This window comes from Nannobrachium achirus (assembly GCF_963921795.1).
Source record: "Nannobrachium achirus genome assembly, chromosome: 24".
NCBI lineage: Eukaryota > Metazoa > Chordata > Actinopteri > Myctophiformes > Myctophidae > Nannobrachium > Nannobrachium achirus.
In genome coordinates this window covers 26,768,190-26,793,455 of record NC_137831.1, presented here as the reverse complement: position 1 = coordinate 26,793,455, position 25,266 = coordinate 26,768,190, and the positions used below count along the sequence as shown (strand labels likewise).

The window sequence follows — 25,266 nt, the reverse complement described above, 5'->3', positions numbered from 1 at the left end:
CCAGTCTGTGCACAGGGAAGTGTTTTCCTTGAACCACCGTTTTTAATTTGCATGCGGCTTTACTTTGGATAAGTCGTACGGAGGCAATCCTTTGAGCTTGACTGACCTGTTGCCAAAACAATAGGTCAATTTCCTCTCCTCTCCCTTTTATCAAGCTGTGGCTGTGTTACTGTTTACTGTTGCTACTGTGCCTTTCTCCCTGCTGTGTGTGTGTGTGTGTGTGTGTGTGTGTGTGTGTGTGTGTGTGTGTGTGTGTGTGTGTGTGTGTGTGTGTGTGTGTGTGTGTGTGTGTGTGTGTGTGTGTGTGTGTGTGTGTGTGTGTGTGCGTCCATTTGTACACTAAGAGTTACAGACCTGTAAGGGTCCATTTGGTTCCATTTGTACACTCAGAGTTACAGACCCCTAAGGGTCCATTTGGTTCCATTTGTACACTCTAGAGTTACAGACCCATATCGGTCCATTTGATTCCTAACTATCTAACATTTAGCTGGGGACCCCCTGGAACGCCCGCAAGGATCCCTGAGTCCCCAAACATTTTGAGAACCTGTGTGTGTGTGTGTGTGTGTGTGTGTGTGTGTGTGTGTGTGTGTGTGTGTGTGTGTGTGTGTGTGTGTGTGTGTGTGTGTGTGTGTGTGTGTGTGTGTGTGTGTGTGTGTGTGTGTGTGTGTGTGTGTGTGTGTGTGTGTGTGTGTGTGTGTGTGTGTGTGTGTGTGTGTGTGTGGGGCTAGAAACTAGCCAAGCAAACTAGCTACTTGTGTGAGCAACACGCATCAAAGAGAGGTCAGGTCAATAGTTGAATAGGCCTTAACGAGTGTCAATTAAGAGTACATTCCTCCACGGCTGTGTGGAAGGGTGCTTGATGGGCCATTAGCGCTGCAGGCAGTGAAGGAGAGGGATCGGCTGCATTATGATTTTCATTTTTGAAACTCATTGTAACTTATTTCACCTCAATAAAAATACAATTCGATGTTTGGCACACCCCTAACTACCATACAGTAATACTTCCTGTTATATATATATATAATAAAAAAAAAATACAGATACCGAATCTTTTTCCGATATTAATTTTTATGCTAATATCGGCCGATAATATCGGGCATCACTAATATCTATATATGTATATATATATATCGATGTGTTTGACAAGACCGAGGGACACAAAAAGTGTCTCGATACATAAATAACATAAGATAAAAATCAGTGATACATTCCAGCGCATTGTAAAAGCAGTGGTTATTTTTTTATATCAAGGATCCCCCACAATATGTATTTGGCCACAATCCCCCCCCCCCCCCTCCCATTCTGAAAATATGATTTTGTGTTGATGCAAGATTTGTATAGTTAAAATGCCCCCCCTCCAAAAAAAAAAATATATATATATAAAAAAAAAAAATAATAATAAATAAATACAATAATAATTGGAATTTCAAGATTCTTTTGAAAATAGCAGATCTTTAAATCTCTCAAGGACCCCACTTTGAGAACCACTGCTGTAGACAATAATGAGCCAAGTCTGCGTCCTTATCATGAATATATACTGTATGTATGTACTGTATGTATTCATATGTATGTGGGCTACGTATTAATGTATGTATATAGTATGTAAGTAATGTATGTGCGTTGAGTTGTAGCGTGCGCACAAAAGACAGCAATAGAAATGTCATTGTTCCTGACCGTGTAGAAAGCCTGCCATGTTAAGCGCAGGCTTTTTTTCTTTAGTCACTCCAAGAAACTGCTTGTTTTTGCCTCTTTTCTTTTGTTTTTACTGTTTACTTTCGATAGACTCATTTGCACTGATAATGTTTCCATTTTCTGTATAGAATTTGTAACTTTGTTCATTGTTTTCTACTTGGACTTAATAATAAAAATGTACTAGCTTGTAGCAGTGGAGTTTGACTGAGTTGTGTGTGTGTGTGTGTGTGTGTGTGTGTGTGTGTAATATTCAGGATAATGTGTCATATTCAATAATGCGGTAGTTCTCAAACTTGTATCAAGGACCCCCAAATTGATACAGTATTAAGTGCTAGGGACCCCCATAATAGAAGCGCACAATTATGTAAAAGAAATTAATTGGCGATGTTGTGGAATCAGGAATGACATTATTGCTAACATTTTTGCTAGGTTTAGTTCAAACAGGGGTGTGATTTCCTTTGACCAATCGCAGTGTCAGCTGACACTTCCGTTCCCTCCGGGCAATGGGATCTCTGAACTCTACACATCAGCCTGAGGCGGGGAGAGAGAGAGGGAGCAATTATTTTTAGCGGCACTTAAATGCGTTGCAAATTAATGCTTATGTCTTACCTCCAATGTTTTCAGATGAATATTTGAATGCACTATTTATTAAGTTTAAAACAGGCTGGTCTAGGCTGCATTGACTTCCATTCTAGGCTGAAACATAAAAACAGCTTTATCTATGAATAAGGTGCAAAGAACGCCAGGGAAGCAGAGATCTGCCTGTTTTCACGGCGACACTTTACCGCGATGGTCGGCCACGGTTTGGATTTTAGTTTCGCGAGCGTTTGTAAACAAATGGATTATCCTCCTCAATCGCCAGTGGACACTCACGTGCACACGCACGAAGCTTCCGAGGCTCTTCAAAATTAAAGCGTAAGTGAACGACGGCAGCAGCAACAGCTAGAAATGTTAGAAACCTTGGCTTCCCATGTGTTAAGGGGAGCACACACCAGCTGTGGACGGAGCACGGACATTTCACCGCGAGACAGCGCCTGGAAAATAGAACAGTGGCGCATCGGAGCAGCAGGCAAGGTGTGAACACGCGCCTGACGCCGCCAGTATGGTTATGTTCATTGAAAATAATGGGGGCTGCTGTTTTGACGCACATTGTCCACAGCCGGTGTGTGTCCCCCTTAATTAAAATCAGGTGCGAGTGGAGGAACGTGAGCTACTGGGAATCAAACGGGTGAATGAAATAAATATTAATTTATATTCATGAAGGTTTATATAGGCCTATGTCATCACACAGTATGTTTTTCAGTAATTCAAATTAGACATTTAGGGACGTTTTACATATGAATACATAAAAATGTATTCCTTTCAAATATCTTGCCATCTAATGATAGATGATGTGTCCTAATTATGGCTGTGGGTGTGCTCTAAAGGTGTGAAAAACATAACTACGGAGATAAATATTCTGTGACTACTGGAAAAGGTAAGAAAAACTGAAAATCGAGATGTGGATGTGTTAACACCACTGCCCACAGTGGCCTTTTTTCCACCCACCTGTTGTATTACTTGATATTGTCTCTGTCGGTTTCTAATTTCATGTCCCCAAAAAAGAAAAAAAAGTTCTTCTGACCCACCTGTTGTAGTTCTGTTCTATGAACCAAAAGAATAAACTACAACACCCAGAATTCCTTCAGACCCACCTGTTATAGTTCTCCCGTTCTATGAACCAAAATAAATCAACTACAACAACACCCAGAGTTCCTTCCGACCCACCTGTTGTAGTTCTCCCTTTCTACTAACGAAAAATAAACTACAACACCCAGCAGAGCTCCTTCCTTCCTTCCTTCCGACCCCAGGCCCATACCTGCTTGTTCATGAGGATGTAGATGAGCGGGTTGAAGACGGTGCTGCTCTTGGCCAGTATGGAGGGCACCACGCTGGCCACGGGCGTGACCAGGCCAGGCCGGCCGAAGGTGGCCATCATGGCCACCACGCCGTAGGGCATCCAGCACAGCAGGTAGCACAGCACCGTGGTCAGCACCATGAACAGGATGTGGAACTCCCGCCGCCGAGCCGCCGTGCGCCGTATCCGCCCCATCTGCAACAGACAACACAGACCGGAAGGTATGTAACCGTGGTTTTCAATCCATGCTAAATGATGGAGAGTTGGTAACCAAATGGACCCTTATAGATCTTTAACTCTTGAGAGCGTACAATGAAACCAAATGGACCCGTAAGGGTCCCTTTGTTTTCATTGTACGCTCTCAAGACGCTCTCAAGATCTAGTTAAAAGAAAGGTATTTTTTATGTTTGGATGCGCTCGGTGTTACGCTCTGAAAATAGCAGATCTACAAGCTCACAGCGTGTCACGCTATGCCACATTGTGAGCTTGTAGATCAGCTATTTTCACCATGCAACCAAGTGTAAAATCAGGCATTACGACGGGAAAAACCCAGTTGTCCTACGCCCAGTTGTCCTACATCCCAGTTGTCCTACTGTGTCCCAGTTGTCCTAATGTAGCCAGTAGCTACATGTAGCCTACCCCCACCTCAGCATTCGTACAGCTACTCAAGTAGTGTACAGCTCTCGCCGAAAATTCGCCGTCCTACTGCTGTAATTATTGTCCACGACATTGCAAGCGGCGCGAAGGCCAGCGGACCTTGGTCCTGCTCTTCGCGCCCGAGCGCCGCAGGCGCGAGTGCCCGCGAAGAGCGGACCACGAAGCCGTGGTGAATGCAATCGTTATATTTATCGGCCTGGGCAAGCGCACAATAAACGCATGAATGGGATGAAGATCGCTTGCTTTACAGTCTGTTCGCGGACTAGCCCATACATCCAGGCTACAGTAGGACAACTGGGACATGGACAACTGGGCGTAGGACAACTGGGACTAGCCCATTACGACACCATCAAGGCCAAACTATAGATTTAGTCGACTAAAATCTTAAGATATATATATATATATATATATATATATATATATATATATATATATATATATATATATATATATATATATTTTTAGAACTAGACTAAAAGTATTTCAGGTGACCAAAATAATGACAAACTAAACAGAATTTTATTCAAAAGACTATGACTCAAACTAAATCAAAATATGCTGTCAAAACCAACGCTGCTTTCCGACCAGTACATTTCCAACCCACGGATGCAGGTCCCTCCTGCACACTGGTCTACCTCTACTACCTTCTCCTTCTCTCAGGGACAGATTAACGGTGTGCCACGACCCCGACCCCTCTCTCCCTCCCAGTCCAGGGCAGAAAAACCCACGTGACATGACATGCTCCGCTCTGCTCCACTGGTTCGCTCAGCGTAATCCCCAGATCCCGCCGGATCCTTATAAATGATGAGGAAATGGGAGTACCCCCTCAGGCACCTTAATGCTCCCTTTCCCACAGGATATAAGCTGCCCGTGATTGAATGTTGTTGTTTTATTTTTATATAAAGGAGTTCCGGTACACCGCCTGCCCTCTCTATCCTATTAAATACAGTACATGATGCTGGAGAGAGGAGCTGACTGAAGGCCAGGTAGGAAGGAATGTACAGCACAGGACAGGGAACAAACTGTAGCCATGCGAAACTGTGCCCCTTGGTTTTCTTTAGCTCTGGTCCATAGCATTAGAAGGAGTTCTCCTTAACGCTATTATGGGACCAATGAGCCATTGCGCTCACACCCACGGTAGCCCAGCCTCTCGTCTTTAGTACAAAAAATTATAATAATACAATTTAGCTTCTCCCCGAAACAAAGACGGTTTTAGGGAGTTGAAAACCTACTTTCCCTAGCGGGAACACTCTGAGCAGACCAGTTTACAGAGCCAAAGGTCAAGTTTACAAAGTGTTGAGGATTTAAGTGGTTAAATGTTAGAAAATACACAATAACATGCGAATCCAACATATTACTAGAAATAGTTGTAAACATCACGTCTATGAAGTTATCTATGAAATCTATGAAAAAGTTTAATTTGTGACACAATGTTATGCAGTATGTAACCGTCTATACAAGGGGCCCATGCCTCATGCCTCTCCTATTTTCAGAAGAAAACTCTCTGATAACTCCATCTATTCCGATGGACTCGGGAGCCGCCAAACAGTTTATGTTTCACTTCAAAGCAAGCAGCGTAATTAATCTGACGTGTTTATATACATGTGTACTGTCATGGCATGTTGTTAACATCGACCCCTGACCTCTGTCCTGCTGAGCTGGCCCTAATGGAAGCCACCCGTGCAAATGGACAGTTTTAGTATCGCCAGCGGTCGACAAATTATTACCCAGCTCTAGCAGTTGAATCAATGTATACTATGCTGTACTAATGGTCAAAGATTGCTCAACTACAAGAGAAAACGGCATAGGCAACTTGAGTTTAAGTACTGGAGTGTTTGCTTTTAAACAATACTTAAATGACCACTTCACACATTTTCATTTTCAACCTGTAAAAAAAACTAAGACTTTTGATACAAAAACACACAAAAATTCTTTCACACATAGCAGTCAGCTGAGTGAAGCTGAATTTCCCCCTAGGATCAAACAGATAGGGTGGGGTCTAAATTTTGAAGAAATACACATTTCCAATACTTTACGTTTTAAACACAAATTCTTAGACAGAATTGACGGTTGGTCTGAATTAAAAACTAGACCAATGGTCCTATATAGGCCGTGACCCCACTAAATAATTATATTTGAACTGGGGACCCTAGCCTCGCATAGCCAGACAATATCACACTGCCTTGTGTTAGCAATGGCAGATATAGTCTAGCTGAGCTAGACTACCCCCCACCCTGATAAACAATTGTAATTTAGGAGTTTGAAGGAGGCGTTGAATTTAGTTTGACTCGACTAAATATAGTGAAAATATCACATCCACAAGCTCAGCGAGGTGTTGAGAGCTTGTAGATAGTCTATTTTCAAAATGTTTGCCTCTTTCTTATATTTGACGAAAAGAAAATCTGACCCACAGTTGAGAAGCGCTGCACTAGACTAAACTAAACAGAAGTGGCTCAGGACATCGGTGATGTAAGGTGCACTTATTGAAGGTGATGGGAAATTATTGGTGGACTGAAGATTAGGGAACCAATCCTGTGGTGAGTCGATGGACTGGACTTGCGAATTTGAGGAAATCAGGGCACGTGCATGCAGTAATGCATAGGGGTTTACATTTTACAAAATAATGCTAATGACCAATGTGACTGAGCAGAATGACAAAAAAAGGTTAAATGCTTGTGGTGATGCAGACTGTGAGGGGAAAAATATATGGTACATTTATTGCTGTAGCCTACAAGGAGAACTGGCACATTTCAACTCTTAGGTCTTCAACGGGGTGAATAATTAGGGAACAGGTATAATTTTAGGAACTATGCTATTGCAGGCTTTGAACCATGAACCTTCTGTAAGCCAGGCTTGTATCTAAGGCGCTGTTCAGACAACGCTGTTTCCACGAGAAAATGCTGAAATTAAATGTCAGGTATGCCTTCCGTTCAGACGACAACAGGAATTTCGGGGGTTGGAAACGCAAAAAGGAAAACCTCTTCCCAGAGTGAAAATCTTTGAAATGATCCTCCTTGCGTTTCCATCTAAACATGCGAGTATACAGGGAATCCGCAAAATGTGTGATGTCATGGCCGTCGACGCTGCAAAGCTGACAGCAGTGGAGCCTGTCCACTGCCATGGTGATTATGTAAACAAATGCTGTGATAGGAAGGAGAGCGGAAAAGTGTGTCACCGCCACCTAGCGACATGGCATACACACTACATCGTTTTAGTCATTGTTGCATCTCCCTCTGAACGCTGGATTAAATGAGAGAACGCAACAACATTTTTCCGCTTTCTCTAGAGACTGTTGTCGTCTAAACGTGGCCTAAATCACTGCACCACCATGGCTCATACTGTATGTATATCTCTTGTGTCTTCTTCAGGGAAATATTTGATGCAGGTACCGTACAATCATTGGAAAAATGTCCTAGCTGGTTTTAAACCAATAACCTTCTTATTTATGAGGTTCATATCTTAACCACTGCACCGCCGTGGCTCATTAATTTGTTCTCTTGTGCACTCTTGATTGAAAGATTAGGTAAAACTTGGCAAAAATGTGCTTGCTGGTTTAGAACCAAGAACCCTCAGTGTTTTAGGCCTGGATCTCAAGCACTGCACTGCTATATGGATTATTCTTAATCTGTTCTCTTGCGCTTTCTTCGTTGAAAGATTTGGTACAGATACAAACTTGGAAAAATGTAAAAAAGAAAAGAAACAAAAACAAAGAAAGTTCTGCTTAAGTTGTGGTGGTGCGGTGAGTTTAGTCAAAATTAACACCAGAGATAAGAGCTTTCTACCCGGCAACAGCGATATGCGTTCCCCCGTTACCTACAGTACAGTACAGTACATACCTGTTTGACGGCTAACATCAGGCGTCCGTAGCAGTACACCATGGCCAGCACGGGGATGCCCAGGCAGAAGATGAACAGGCAGATGATGTAGGAGTGCGAGCGCGTCGTCCTCTCCGTCCAGGTGACCGAGCAGCTGGTGCCGGCGCCCTCCAGGCCGTAGCTGCTCCAGCCCAGCAGGGGGGGCACCGTCCAGAAGAGCGAGTAGAGCCAGGCGCCGCCCACCGCCACCAGGGGCTTGCGGTAGTCGGGCGCCCGCTTGTTGTACACGGTCAGCGTGCTGTAGCGGTCGTAAGAGAGCACCGCCAGCGAGACCAGGGACACGATACCTGCGGGCGGGGGGAGTGGGAAATGTATTAGTAAAATAACAGTGTAAAGAGAGCGGTTCGTTCGAGCAGTGTTAAACTATATGAATTATTCTGTTTGTCCATTGATGTCAAGGCTGCTCAACAGCACCACTCACTTGGTCACTCAGCGGTATTGTGGCTGTCACTACTCATACGCGCCATACTGCATACAGACATACCTACAAGTATTGGTTTAAAAAAAATTACTTAAAAGTACCAAAAGTAGAAAGTAGTATTATAAAGAATGACCAATTATGCAGAATGTATCAAATGTATACAAAAATGTAATTAACAGATATACAAGCTCACAATGCGTCATCTACAGTATGTACACATGGAACCAAATGGACCCATAAGGGTCCATATACTGTCAGAGATGAATGAGCTCCCATTCAAGAGTTCTCCTCAAAAGAACCCCAGCCAACCAGGTGGTTATCTTGATTTCATCCTGCTTGTAGATCGGCACCCAAGCACAACCAAACATAAAAGGACTTGTCGTTCATCTCTTCTCCACCAGTCCCTCCCTAACGTTTTAATCTAGTTTTGTGAACGAAATTGTCAGTATATTTAGTCTCAGTCATCATAGCTTAGTTTTTTATTCGGCTTTTATTTTGTTTTCGTCAGTGGAAAAAGGTAGTCGACTAAATGAACACTGGGGGTTGTATTTTGATTGTCTTAAGTACCAGCTCTTATGCCTTAACTTAAAGACCTGGCCATACTGTCTCTTTCCGACATGCAGCTTTCCGAACTCTAATTCCAGGTAATGCTTTTCAGAAGATGCGAGTGACATCATTTTGTAGTTGAACCGAACCTTTAACACTAAAAGTTTGGTGGTCGGAGAAAGTATGGACAGGCCTTTTAGTTAAGGCATAAGAGCTGGTACTTAAGACAATCAAAATAGAGCCCAGGTTCTCAAAAGAGCCACTGCCCACCACATTACAGCTGGGCTTTATCTTGGTTTCACCCTGTACTCTTGGATTTTACCCTTTATTTCAGCCTTATGAACATAAGTATTTGCCAAATTAAAAGCTGATCCTCAGCCCCTTACCTGCCCTCCAGCCCACACTAGACCAATTATCAAGGAAGGGAATTAACGCTGACGTATTTTTTGTTTTGTTTTGACTACGCTACCAAGTGGCACGTTGTCCGAGGATTAAAGCACCAGATCATCTCTCTTGATGTTAACATAATCTAATGGGTGTAATGAAGGATGACGCAATCGCCGCAAAGAGCATGTGACTTTTTTCTTATTTTTTTTGTACATTAATCTCGGTGGGAACACGATTTATGCGAAGGAAAGGAAAAGAAGTTGTACAAGAACTATTATGTTTATTTCTTCTATTTTTGAGTGAAAGTAGCAATACCACAAAAAAAGAATAGCCTACTCTGTTACAGGTATAAGGCCTGTATTCAAAATAGTATACTATATAAGCATCAAAAGTTGCAGATCTGCAAGCTCGGAACATGGCGGGAAGCGATGTATTTTGAGCTTGTAGATCTGCAACTTTTGCTATTTTAGAACTTGAATGCTGAAACAGTTATGAGGTTTCCACCCGACAGAGCTAGGCATGTTGGGGGTTAACCACCTATAGCAGGCTGCTACTGTGCAAATCCATATGCTTCATTACATCTGCGGTACCACTTCAAAGTTAACATGTTAGTTTGAAAGCTGAGATTGGGGGTGGGTGGTATGGGGGTTCTATCTACCCTGTCAAGTTCTGTTCATGTGCATTAAAGAGCCACATGTAGACATGTCCGCTAGCACACTGGTTCTCAAACCCCCGACTAATACAAATAAGATTTTCACAAATGTTCACGATCCTTCTAAATTAGCAGCTAAGCTCATTAGACATATGAGCTTGTAGATCTGCTATTTTCAAATAGCCAGAGTATAAAATAATGGTTAAAGTGGAGTGGTTAAAATCTAAAGTAACACAGACGCTTTCCCGGTTTTAACAGGGTAAGGACCATCGAACTATGAGCATTCTGTAACAGTGGCACCAACTCCTACATGTCAGAGTGCTTGTCAGGGTGGTCACCAGTTCAAATATGATTATTTTCGGGTGGTCACCGCCTGAAAAATTGAGAACCATTGCTGTAGATAATCTGACGCTGACCGTTAATAATGAGGCAAGCTAGTTGTTTGCGGGCAACCTGTGGTCATGCCAGCTGGCATACCAGCTAGCGGTTAGCATAGTATTAATGAGTTAATAACAACAACACTACCCACTGATTCCAAGGGTTAAGCCGATTGCATCCCTGATGTCCTTCTGATTAACCCATGAGGGCTCCACTGGCACACTCTCAAATACCAATATCAATGGCTCGAAGGGGGACCATTTCCACCTCCCTAATATAGCCTATATCCCGGTTGTTGTAGTTGGCCGTACATACCAATACCATAGACTGTGAAATGAACGGACGGCGTCACACCATTGGTTTCAATAGACCGTACATGGAGCCTATTTTGCAGCGATTTCAAATCTGCTATCTATCTATAGCCCCTCCAGAAATGAACTGTCCAGAAATGAATCAAATGAACGGAAATGAATCAAATGAAATGCTATTAGCTGAAACCACAGATAAAATCAAGTGTAAAGTTCGTCCAAAACCTCATTGAATCGTATTGAGGTTAAAATGTCAACGAGAATCCGGCAATGGGAGAATATGAATATGAAATATGACCAAAACTAAATGAGAAGTTATTCAACCGACTATGACCAAAATGTACATCAAAAAGTGCTGTCAAAATCAACATAGAATAGAAGACATGCAGAGTGGCTTCTGTGGAATCCAAATGAAATGAGTCGGTGGCGGCTGAGAACGTGAGAGGTGGGGACCACACTTGACGAGGGATTAAGCTCTTGTCATGTGAAGTGTCATTTGTGTGTGTGTGTGTGTGTGTGTGTGTGTGTGTGTGTGTGTGTGTGTGTGTGTGTGTGTGTGTGTGTGTGTGTGTGTGTGTGTGTGTGTGTGTGTGTGTGTGTGTGTGTGTGTGTGTGTGTGTGTGTGTGTGTGTGTGTGTGTGTGTGTGTGTGTGTGTGTGTGTGGCCAGCGTTGCGTTGCGTGCCATATGGTCCACTCCCCTCATGATGGGCAGCTCATTAACATGCCATGTGTGTGTGTGCTATACAGAAAACACCAAGGAGAAAACCTTGTATGTCCCCGAACCCTGTTCCCTTGTTTTACATCTGCGGTTTCTCAAACATTTGACATCTCCCCAGAAGAGAAGATGCGTTTGAAAACGTCCAAAATAAAAGCAGATGTGCAAGCTCTGTGCAACCCCTGTTTTTGAATAGCCGCGAGCCCGCGACGTATGTGAATAAATGGTTGGAGTAGTTCACCCCCAAAATGTTTTTTTTTTCTATTGATTACTCGTGAGTTCAATAATATTTTTTAGTTTTTTTGTCACATTCCTAAGACAAAAAAATATTACAATGTAATAAAAATGTTGTCTTAGGAATGTGACAAAAAAACTAAAAATATTATTGAACTGAAGTCTCCATGGCGTGAGTAATCAATAGAAAAAAAAGTCATTTTGGGGGTGAACCACTCCTTTAACAGATTTAGCTGGGGAGTGGGGACCCCTTGGAACACCCCACCACCCCCACTCATAGGCATATACATACATGTTTTTGGCACTCTGCACTGCAGTGGTGTAAAGTAACTAAGTACATTTACTTAAGTAATGTACTTAAGTACAATGTTGAGGTATTTGTACTTTACTTGAATATTTCCAATTTCCAATACTTTTACTTTTACTCCACTACATCTCGGATCCAAATATTGTACTTTTACTCTGCTACATTTAGTGTATTTGAAAACTTTAGTCCAGTAGGAGCGAGATCATTTAGCGACGTCCAACCTGGTCGCAACCTGGTCGGTAGTTTTCACTGACCGGGTCGCTAAATCTACCAACCGGGTCGCTAAATCTACCAACCGGGCTGCAAAATCACTGACCAGGTCGCTAGATCTACCGACCGGGTCGCTAAATCTACCGACCGGGCTGCAGTTTTAGGTCGGTAGATTTAGCGACCCGGTCGGTAGATTTAGCGACCTGGTCGGTGGATTTAGCGACCTGGTCGGTGATTTTGCGGCCCGGTCGGTGATTTAGCGACCCGGTAGGTAGATTTAGCGTTAGCGACCCGGGCGGTGATTTAGGGTTGCGTCGGCAGGTTAGTTACTGAGGTACGGTTACTGAGGTTAAGCTTAGGGTTAGGGTTAGGGTTAGCAGCCCGGTCAGTGGATAAGCGACCCGGTCGGTGGATCTGAGTACTTTTTCCACCACTGGTGCACTGGGCCTAACAACGGCCCATAATGGCTGTTCTGGAATCACCACTAAAAGCAGGCACAGCTTGGCGTGTGACTTATTGCTTTAACTTTAATAGGATCATCCAGCAGTCCGAGAGCCAGGTGTTACATATGCGTTACATGCATGTGCTCATGTCCCTCTGGCAATGCTGTCGTGGCTGCATGCACACGCGCACACACACACACGCGCGCGCACACACACACACACACACACACACACACACACACACACACACACACACTTGTGTGAAGAAATTCACACAAGTAACACACATACTGGACTGCACAATAATTATTGTACAAAACAGTTACTCAGACTCACACAATGCTATGCAACATGTTTTGAGCTTAAACGAGTAGTTCACCCCCTAGAATAGTTTTTTTCTATTGATTACTCACGCCTGACTGTGTTCCTGACTGAACTGACAAAGTCCCTGGTTCATGCACCATTTACCATTTAAGTATATTTCAATGCAAATACTATTGTACTTTTATACAAGTAAATTTAGAATACAGGAACTTCCTCCTGTAATAGAGTATTTCTCCATTGCAGTATTGATACTTTTACTTAAGTACCAAATGCGAGTAGTTCTTCCACCACTGGTTTCCAGTGTTTCAACTATGGCTCCAGGTGAGCGGAAATGAATCTGGATAAGGAAACAGCCGTTCAAAGGCAGTCTAATTCCATAGAGGTTCCATGGAGAAACCCAGCATTTTGAGGTGTAATAGCTGCACATCAAGACGGAACATAACGGAACGGAACGCAGATATATTATGCAAATGTAACACTGGGTCGAAATTACTCAATGTGCACTTTGAAATCTGCTCGGCTTGACTTATTGGATTTAATTTGATTTGATTTTCACTCGAGAATATCCCTTTGAAAACATGTCACGCGAGCCAAGACGTACGGTAGGCAGTACATGTTTCACATACATAACAAAAAGAAAAGAAAAAAAGAAAGAAAGAAAGAGAAACAGACATGCAAACAGCCCTGAGGTGAAAAAGGTGACAACATTATCTGGGGCGCATAGCACGCTGCAAAATTTTTGACCTTTTTCGGGTCGGGTCGGGTGAATTTGCAAGATTCTAACTCGGTTAAACAGTGACTTACTCATACACACTGGCGGAACAAGTGAACACCGGGCCTGTATGCGAGCCACAATGAGCGGGCCTCGCTAGTTAAATAGTTAAATTGGTGAACTGCTTAGGAAACATTGGCACAGGGACAGCAGCCCATGAGCTCTATAGCCTTCAAAGTATGCTTATGCTTATATAGGCCTACTCACCACTATTTGAAGGGGACTCCACGCTCTGCTCTGCTCTGCAAAATCATCCACTTGTATTTTTCTATGCCCAGTTTCTTTGCCTCGTTCACTTTCTATTGACAGCATGGCCAGTCAGTCCAGTAAGTCTCCTTTTTACACCGGATCTGAACGAATCAGACAAATGACCAATTTGGATTCAAAACAGCAAGTTTGCATGCCTGCAGAAGGAAAGAAAATGTATCTTGTGTGGCAAAAAAAAAAAGAAAGTTTTGTGCTTCAACCAAAGGGGCAACTAGAAGCAGTGCTCTTCCGAGCACAGGTCTCCACCAGGTGTAGTATGTTGGTTGTGGGTGTGCATTGGGTGGTATTGAATTAGGTGGTTATGAATGAGCAGGGTCAAACGCAATCCAAGGTGAGTGGACAAGTTAGCTTCAGAGACAGTGAAGTGTCAAAAATGTGTTTGTCAAAAAACAGCCTCATGGTGGCACTATAAAATGCTGATGTGAAAAATGCAGGGAAAGGGTTTTTCCTTGGCCTCTAGGGAGTGCGCTTACAAAGTTTGAAACTCATCGGTGGAGTTATAGGTAAAACGACAAATCGGCCTGTTATAGCGCCACCATGAGGCTGATTTAAAAAAAATGTAAGTGGCATTTCTTCCTCAGCCTAGTGGGAATGTGTGTGTGCGATTTCATGAAAATTGCACTTTGCATTTGTGATTTGAAATGGCTCAATCCTACAAACACACACACACACACACACACACACACACACACACACACACACACACACACACACACACACACACACACACACACACACACACACACACACACACACGCACACACACCCGTACCCAGAGTGGATCTGTTCTTGCAGACCAGCTAGCAGTGGTAGGCAGGTTTGCCAACAGAGGACTGTCAGAATCCAGGAGATTTCTATTTTTTGTAAATAATCAAGTACATATTATATTATATATGTCACAGCCCCTTAGACCTGGCCTGTAGGGCCTGTGGTGTCCATATGGTGTTCTCCCTGTATATGTGCTTCTCCCACAGAGCCTATGGGTGTCGGCCAATGAGCTTGATGATTAGGTGCATTGGGAGCACCTGGCCAGTACTCTCTGGAGCCCTACATAAGACTGGGTGGCAAGCCAGTCTCTCTCCCTGTCCAGACGACAGCACCTCTTTTGTTTGCTTTCCCTTATATTCAAGTTTGCACACTCTTCAACACCCCACACTTAGCTGGGGACCCACAAGCCCAAAAGCTCAAGGAATAGGGTAGGACCTGTGATTTTCTGCTGTACTTTTTATTTCTGTTTTATCTATTAGTTTGGTCATTAAGGTCCACAGAATGAGAGGCCTGCTCTGCCGGAAACATCGCGAAAAATAGTTATGGCCATTTGTATATTCACTGTCTCATTGACTCCGCTAGAAATATTAAAAAAAGGAAGAACATCTGCTTTAATTAGCAGTGAGGGGTCAAACTAGGGGTTCTTCATGATTTTGAATCCATAGCAAGCATTTGTTTTGCATAAAAAACATTGCTTGGGTTAACTTTCGGCAGCCCAAAACTGTGAAAAGTGGAAAAAAAGTGATGACTCATCACTTTTGACTGTTTTGGGGGGGCCGATATCTAGCCCAAGGAATGTTTTTCATGCAAAACAGATACTTGCAATGGATTCCGAATCACGAAAAACCCTTAGTTTGACCCCTCACATGCTAATTAAAGCAGACTTTTAAAATAATATTTCTAGTGGAGTCAATGGGACAGTGAATATACAAATGACCATAACTTTTTTTTCGCTATGTTTCCAGCAGAGCAGGCCTCTCATTCTGTGGACCTTAATGACCAAACTAATAGATAAAACAGAAATAAAAAGTACGGCAGAAAATCACAGGTCCCCTCCAATTTTGGTGACTGGGTCCCCGGCCAACTACACCTACCACACATCCATGCATTGCTCACACTACTTATTACTGACCTACACAGCTCAAACTCTTGAAAGTATTACTTAAAGCTATACTGTGTAAGTTGCTCAACTTGTGGTCAGTAGCTCTATAGCAAACCTCGGTCGCGTCCGCGTCTTTCGGCCGTTTTTCGGTTCTCACACCCCCGCGTCACCTGCTTCTAATGATATCAACGCACTTAATGCGAAATATTCACGTGCTTTCAGACTCTTCAATGCAGAAAGTATCCAGGATACTTGGATATTCAGTATCCAATAACTCACCAATGCAGAGATATTAGTAGTAAAATGTCGACATCTAGTGGTCAACCTCAGAGGAGCGCAAAAATAAAACCTGAGGTGACTCCCAGCCTCGAACCAGATGCCAAGTGTGCTCTGTTCCCCAGTGTAACGCTCCACGCCACTGACCCCGACGGAGCGGCGCGGTATTGGGCGCCGATGAGCCCCGTGAGTCGCCACCGAGGCGAGCGCTAGCGAGCCGAGTTGCCGCGACGAACGGTGCGAACGGCGCCCAATCCCACTCAGCCGCGTTACCGAGTTATGTGCCGTTATGGACAGAATAGTAAATATTCAGTCCCTCACTATCAACATCTACCCCACTATCCACGTCATAGATATCCACGTCATAGATAAATGCACAAAAAAGGAGTCATTTCATCCGTTCATTAGCTCAGTCAGTAGAGCACGGATGCAACAAACCCACGGTTTGGGTTCGATTCCCCTGAGGGGACTAATATTCAAGGCGAGAGATATCGGCGCATGCGTACTTCAAAGTCCGTGGATACCCAGTGCATATTCTCTGCATTCAAACGTCTGAGAAATGGTGAAAAAGTCGGATTGAATGCGAAGAGAGCAGTCGAAGCCGGTGCCCGCGTCTGCCTCCACCTCGCCGAGATCTATCTTTTGAGGGGTCCCTGGTTCCTGTGCGTTCAGCCATTCCGGAGATACACTCCTTCACCCATGCTTCACCGTGCACCCGAGTATAGAGACACACGGGAGACTACAAATATGGCCGCCCTAGCGACCCCACTCCAAGATGCGCTGTGATTGGCCGGCAGTGTATAACCCTCGCTGTGATTGGCCGGTAGTATGATGACGTCATTTTGCCGCGAAATTCTCCCCCCCTCACGGCTCATAGAAAACATATAAAGAGAAGGCTTTTGAAGCTGAAAATAATGGAGTGGGGGTTCTAAAACTTTAGCGATTTAACAGTTAGGACCATTTTAAGATTTGTTTTATAAAAAAAGTTACATGGTATAACTTTAAACATTTTGTTAATAAATTATTGTTACATTTAAAACCACTACCTCGTGTCCTCCTCAATTTGTCATGGCCCCACAGGCCGGGTTGTGACACATAAACATTTAATTATTAATTATATATTTAATAATTCAGCAGTATTTAATTGAGAAACTAGTTAAACTTTAAAGTTTATGGTGTAATGATACTTGTATTATGCCTATTGTAGCACTTTGAGATTGTCACAAATGTAAAGTGTCTTTTTTAATGTAACTGTCTAAAGTGAAGGGCAAAACAAGAAAAACTTGTGGCTGAAACTGTTATAGTTTTGATCATCAAACTAAGAAATCCATATATGACAAAAAGGGTATGAATTTGAATGACATTACTTATCTCTGTTTGCTTTAAAGTGCTTTCAAGTGTAAATGCAGGTGCAGACTCAGTAAAAGTACAAATGGTTTTAAACAATAACCTGGAATAGAGTGTGTCAAAATGAACCCTGATCATCAGGGGGTGATCTAGTAGATTCAGTCATTCTATCAGGGGTAGAGGTGTTTGCAGTGGATTTTCATCTTTTGACCTGTCATCCCTCCTTTCAACTTTAAATATAACCTCCAAATTTCTATTAGTGTGAAAGGCTTGGTGGTACAACAGTAAAGCATATGCCTCACAACCTGAAGGTTGTGGGTTTGAATCTTGGTCAGGGAATGTCTTCATTTTTCTTGTTTTTAAGGCGTTGAGGGCGGAGAGAGCCCAGCTCCCTCCTCACGCCCTCTTTTAGCCCCGGTGGAAGAGGGAGGAGTTTGCAGGTGCCACACCTCCAGGGGGAGGAGCTTTTGAAATTTACATATTAAGTTAAATTATAATTATTAAACGTTTTCTTTAATTTATTATTTTTCTTTGTTAGTGATTTTTTTCCTTTTTTTTGTATTTATGGTTCTTTTTTTATTTTATTTATTTTCAGTTCATGTATTAGAGATCTTGCCCATTACCAGTTTTATTTTAATGTTTCATCTTTTGTTTGGATATTTGAGATCATTGTAATGCACTTTTGGGTTGTTTTTAATTGGCTTTTGATGTTGTTTAGAGTTTTGAGATATTTCAGTTTTGTTTGGGGTTTGAACTTAGAACCTTTGACTTATTAGACCTTGGTTTTAACCATTGAGCCACGCTGGCATGAATGATACAATGGCGGACGTAATATTTAACCCAACTTTCAAAATATAGATGGACAGTGAAAAGTTCCAGCGGGGAATTGAACCCCTCAACTTTGGTTAGTTAATCCTGTGTTCATCTTTTGAGCCATACCGGCATGGATGATACAACGGCGGACGTAATACTTAAACCAACTTTTAGAATTTAGATAGACAGCAAAAAGTTCCAGTGTGGAATTGAACATCTCACCTGTGGTTTATTAAACCTGTGCTTATTTCTTGAGCCACACTGGCATGAATGATACTGGGGCGAACGTAATACTTAACCCAACTTTTAGAATTTAGATGGACAACAAAATTTCCAGTGGGGAATTGAACACCTCACCTTAGGCTTATTAAACCTGTGTTCATCTCTTAAGCCAACTGACATGAATGATTTAATGGCGAACGTAATACTTAACTCAACTTTTAGGATTTAGATAGACAGCAAATTTTTAAGTGGGGAATTGAACACCTCACCTTTAGTTTATTAAACCTGTACTTATCTCTTGAGCCACACTGGCATGAGTGACACTGGGGCGAACATAATAATTAACCCAACTTTTAGAATTTAGATAGACACCAAAAGTTCCAGAGGGGAATTGAACTATTTACCTTTGGTTTGTTAAACCTGCATTCATCTCTTGCGCCACACTGGCATGGTCAATCAAATGGCGGACGTAATACATAAACCAACTTTTAGAATTTAGATAGATAGCGAAAAGTGGGGAATTGAACACCTCACCATCGGTTTGTTAATCCTGTGTTCATCTCTTAAACCACACTGCCATGGATGATACAAATACGAACGTAATAATTAACCCAACTTTTAGAATTTAGATAGACAGCAAAAATATCCAGTGGGAATTGAACACCTCATCTTTGGTTTATTAATCTTGTGTTTATCTCTTGAGCCACACTGGCATGGGTGATGCAATGTCGTACAAAATACTTAACCCAACTTTTAGAATTTAGATGGACAGCGAAAATATTCAGTGGGGAATTTAACTCCTCACCTTTAGTTTGTCAAACCTGTGTTCATCTCCTGAGCTACATTGGCATGGATGATGCAAAGGCAAACGTAATTTTTAACCCAACTTTGAGAATTTAGGTGGACAGTGAAAACATCCAGTGGGGAATTGAACTCCACACTTGTGTTCATCTCTTGAGCCACAATGACATACAGTAGATAGCTTAAGTTTTTTATTCAACATTTTCTCTAATTTATTGTTTTTCTTTATGTTAGTGATTATTCCCAGTGATTTTGTATTTGTGGTTATTTTATTTTCATTTATTTTTCTTCCAGTTTATGTATTAGTGATATCGCCCATTACCATTTTTATTTTATTGTTTCATTTTTTGTTTGGATATTTGAGTTCATTGTAGTGCCCTTTTGGATTGGTTTATTGGCTTTTGATGTGAGTTTGAGTTTTTAGATATTTTAGTTTTAGCACTTAGAACCTTTGGACTTATAGACCTTGGTTTTAACCATTGAGCCACACTGGCATGGATGATACTGCGGCAAATGTAATACTTAACCCAACTTTTAGAATTTAGATGGACAGCGAAAATATCCAGTGGGGAATTGAACACCTCACCTTTGGTTTGTTAACCTGTGTTTATCTCTTGTGCCACACTGGCATGGGTGACTCAATGGCGGAGGTAATATTTAACCCAACTTTTAGAATTTAGATAGACAGTGAAAATATCCAGTGTGTTAAATATAAGCTCCAAGATTGCATTAATGTGAATGGCCTGGTGGTGCATGAGTGAAGTAGATGTTTCACTACTTGAAGGTTGAGGGTTTGAATCTTGGTCAGGGTAGTGGGTACGTCTTCAATTTTTGGGTTTTTAAGGCGACAGGGGCAGAGACAGCCCAGCTCCCTCCTCACGTCCTCTTTTAGACCCGGTCGGTGGAAGAGGGAGAAGCTTTAGAAATGTACATACCAGTAAGACTCCCTAATCGGGAGATAAGCGACCGTTGGTCGCTTATCTCCACAAATAGGCCAAAAGTTTGTTTTACCAATTATCAAGACATACGGGCAGTTGACAGTTTGCCATGGTTACTCATTGAAGTTGAATCTCCATATATGGAGATAACCTAAGCATCACACTAAGTCTGACCTCACCAGCCCATATTTGGGCATGAGCAACTTATGTCTCCATATATGGAGATATGATGACATCACACAGTCCTCAGCCGATGATGTGGCGTGATGTCATACAATACACAAACGAGCCCTACAGTATAAAGGGGCAATTCTTGCCAGGAAAGAAGCATTTCTTCGACTCAGACCTTATCGCCAGGGTTGGCTTATAGCAGCTGTCGGTAGATAATGCCGGTCTTATATACTCATTGAAGTTGGATCTCCATATATGGAGATAACCTACGCATCACACTAAGTCTGACCTCACCAGCCCATATTTGGGCATGAGCAACTTATGTCTCCATATATGGAGATATGATGACATCACACAGTCCTCAGCCGATGATGTGGCGTGATGTCATACAATACACAAACGAGCCCTACAGTATAAAGGGGCAATTCTTGCCAGGAAAGAAGCATTTCTTCGTCTCAGACCTTATCGCCAGGGTTGGCTTATAGCAGCTGTCGGTAGATAATGCCGGTCTTATATAAGGGTCATTTGTGTACGGTGTGATGTCATACTGATGTCAGCAGTGTGATGTCATACTGATGCGGAGATATGAGCAGGGCAAAGGTGTGACGTGTGACGTGTGACCGACGGACGGCCGGTGGAGGTTTTGATACTAGGGTAAACAGTTGGTTCCTAGGTTAAAACCATGGTTGCTAAGGTGGTTGCTAACGTACACTAACAGACCAGCAACAACAGACTGTTGCCACAGCAACGTACACAAAGGTTTGTGTACACATGTGGTGTGATGTCATACTGATGCGGAGATATGAGCAGGGCAAAGGTGTGACGTGTGACCGACCGACCGACCGACCGACCGACCGACGGCCGGTGGAGGTTTTGATACTAAACTGAGACCTACGGTCGCAATTAAGTTAAATCATTATATTCAACATTGTCTTTATTGGGGCTTTTTCATTATTATGTTAGTGTTTTACCCAGCAGTTTTGTGGTATTTTTCAGTTAACTCATTAAAAGCCTCAGACATTAACGGATTATAATATCCAGAGTGCCTCCCACCCCCCCCCCCATTCACGGCCGTTCTCTTATTTTGTCTTATTTTGAAGGCCACCGGAAGTACTTCCGGTCTGGCGTCATCGGATCCTTCGACTGAACCGATCATTGTTTATGTGGAGCCATGCTGGATCGGCTCGTAGCGTTTATACATGTGTTTTATAAGCGAGCATCTGCCTCCATCTTCGCTTCTAAAGTGTAGTTTTGAGATAATGGACATTAAAGATGAGGCGGCCCGTCCACCTCAATGTTATGGGATGACTATTGTGTGCTCGTGGAGCCGTGATGATGACAAATCAGCGCGGATTTCGTCTCCGGAGCGTCGGCCATTGTACTAGGTATTTTTACTCGCCGTTACAGTAATATATTACTTTTCCCGCGACATCGCGTGGATGGCACTATAGATACTCTATTACTTTTCCCGCGACATCGCGGGGTTGGCTTTTAATGAGTTAATATGTGACTGTCATTGATTTTTCCCATTACCATTTTAATTGATCATTGTTTTGTTGTGACATTTGAGTTTCATTGTAATGCACTTTCAGTTTGATTTACCAGCTATCTTAATTGTTTGGTGGGTTGAGATATTTCAGTTTTATTTGAGGTTTGAACCTGGAACCTTTGATTTGTGAACCTTGGATTTAACCTTTGAGCCATGCTGGCATGGATTGCTCAATGGCGAACGTACCCTAACCCTAACCCAACTATTACAATTTAGATGGACAGCAAAAATATCCTGTGGGAGATTTGAACTCCCTGCTTCAGTGAAAAAGAGAAAGATGATATTCATCCAGATGTTGGACTCCAGAGATCTTAAAGTTGTGTGTCTGTCACTCAGCCTCTGTGATTATCCGACACAACACACTGTCAAGGGCTAGGACTTGAACCTCTGACTTCTCAACCTCAAGGCAGTTACTCTATTCATTGAGCTGCAATGGCACAGACATTTACAAGCCATTGTCAAGTAAAATCTGATCAATACAAATTTGGCCGCAGACCACTATCTGAAAACATGTAAAATGTAATATGTTGGAGACAAATAATCAAGCTGGGGAATCAAACCTGTGACTCCCTACTCCCCAGGTGTGCTACTGTCTGTGATTACTGTATTTCAAATGCCAAATGGATAATCAGATAAAACCATAGTTATATATAGAATGAAATTCTATATATGTATCCGAAATTTGGACGGAGTGAGCCAACGTGAGCCGATGCGAGCCGACGTCCAAATTTCGGTGCGCAAATTTTCGGAGGTGGCAACTGGTGCATTTTTTCAACTTGGACAGGGGAGTGTCAGTGTGGTGTAATTGTGTAATTAAAGCAACAAAGTAGATTTATTTGAGTAATTGTACTCTAAGTAGCTGTGTTAAGATGTTCTTGGGGGAGTTGACCCCCAGACCCCGGTTGGGGAGTCGTAAACGGTAGGGGTGGGGGCAATGCATGCAAGAAAGATCATACAGATATTCACTTAAGTAAGGATCACAAGAATAAACATAGGGCCTATATTGAGACCACTAAATCGTAGCTACTGCTACTAAACACTGTAAGCATTTAACTACTGGCAGAGAGCTCAAGAAACTGAGGGGTTAAATACTCACAGGGTTAACCAGACACAGGTGAACACAACTGACAATCAACACAGGGATTGCCTAAAGCCCGGATCAGAGTCTACGGTGGAGAGCTATCCACCGCAAATTTCCACCTCAAGTCAGAAAATACAGTAAGTGCAGGCCATCATAGTCACGGCCCACGGTGAAGTCCTTTACCCCGTCTAGACCAGTTCAGGTCGACCAATCAGTGAACGGGGTGTAGAGCCTGTCTGTCTGATAGTAAAAACAGAGAGATGTGTTGGGACTCGCGGTGGAAAGCTCTCCACCGCGAGGAATGATGTAACGTAGTTTCATGACTCAAAAAGACTCGAAAAGACTACACACCGCGGACCCGACTATGATCCGGGCTTTAGAGACTAACAGGACACAGGTGGAGAAAACTAGCAAGCACAGGGAGGTGAGATAAGACAGTAACAGAGTAGAACAGGAAAAAATAGATACTATGGCGCCATGCTCATCTTTTCTGTATCGTTCCAATATTAGCATGGCACCATACTTATCTTCTCTGTATCGTTCCAATTTTAGTACCACTTTACCTCATGGTTCCACCTCATGTAGGCCTAGTCTCAATAAAATATAGCCTCCCAAAAAGTACCGCCCCCTTCTCGAGGGAGTCCAATAGGAAATGGGCCCTGGTGTGACATCACACCAGTCCCCTTTTCAGGAGAGAACTGTTCGGACACACTCACTCAGAAAATCACAGAAATGAAAACCAAGGCTTAAAGTTAATGAATTGTATTTTTTGGGGTGGAAAAATACACTGGGAATAATAAAAATAAGACATTTTTGGGCATAAAACGACAAGGGCGGAATTCAAGTGTGACTCGCATCACGGCAACCACACTTCTTCTTTCTAGTCTATTCATGAAATTACTGAGAAAAATATCAGAGCCTGCTTATACCGTCCAGAATATGATGAAGTACTGTAGGTCTGTAGCTGTGATGAACAGGCCGTAGAGCAGTTTGTGATTTGAGGCATTTTGTCCAAAACGGACCAATCTTACAAACTTTGAAAGCCAATCTCAGCCAATCAGGATGGAATATGGACAATCAGACAGATCCATGTCGATCACATGACTGTAGAGATACTGTCTACCGATTTGCGTGATTTTTGGACAAAATCTGTACCAAAAGGTAGTTTTGCACAAATTAGCCTCCTGGTGGCGCTAGAACAGGCCCATGTGAAAAATGTGGGGCAGAGGTTCTGAATTGGCATCCAGGGAGTGCGCTTACAAAGTTTGAAACTGATAGGTGGAGTTATAGGTAAAACCACGAATCAGCCTGTTATAGCGCCACCATGAGGCTGAATTCAAAAAGTTGAAGTGGCATTTCTTCCTCAGCCTAATGGGAACGTGTGTGCGCGATTTCATGTTAATTGCACTCTGCGTTTGTGATTTGAGGCATTTTGTCCAAAACGGACCAATCTTACAAACTTTGAAAGCCAATCTCAGCCAATCAGGATGGAATATGGACAATCAGACAGATCCATGTCGATCACATGACTGTAGAGATACTGTCTACCGATTTGCGTGATTTTTGGACAAAATCTGTAGGAGTAGTGTACAGAAATGTGTTTTGCAAACATCGGCCTCATGGTGGCGCTAGAACAGGGCCATTTGAAAAATGTGGGGCAGAGGTTCTGAATTGGCATCCAGGGAGTGTGTGTGCTCATTTTGGCAGCGACCGGGCCAACGGCGCCGGAAATTAGCTGGTAACAAACTTGGAGGACGGACGGACGGACGCACGGACGGACGGACGCACGGACAGGGGCGAAAACATACTCTCCCCCTGCCTCGGCTGGTGGAGACAATAACCTGACTCCGCCAGATGTGGTGTATTGAGTTCCAAATACGCCACCATCTGGCTGAGTCAAGTTAAAGGGAAAAAAAAAACATTCGCTGGAATCAAAGCTCACTTCTGGGTTCTGGTTCAGCCTGCTGTTCCTATTAATGGCCCAGCTGATGTCGCTATTTGAAACAGCAGCCAAGTAAGAACAGCATATCGTTGCGGTAGAGGCAGAAACAGCTCTCATCTCCGTTATTTCTTCCGCAAAGAAACACCCCTACTTGATCATACAACAGCGTC

General features: G+C 42.9%; 1 protein-coding gene across 1 annotated transcript in view; it reads right to left on the bottom strand.

The window, feature by feature from the left end:
- Positions 1–3,496: 3,496 nt before the first annotated feature.
- The window catches only part of tmtops2a (teleost multiple tissue opsin 2a), a gene marked incomplete at both ends in the record, with an annotated part of 45,767 nt that continues 23,997 nt past the window's right edge, over positions 3,497–25,266 (bottom strand). Inside the window, 2 exons of the mRNA XM_080720449.1 lie at positions 3,497–3,784; positions 8,083–8,408. Coding sequence (XP_080576575.1) covers positions 3,497–3,784; positions 8,083–8,408 — 614 coding nt within the window. The remainder of the gene's footprint in view (positions 3,785–8,082; positions 8,409–25,266) is intronic.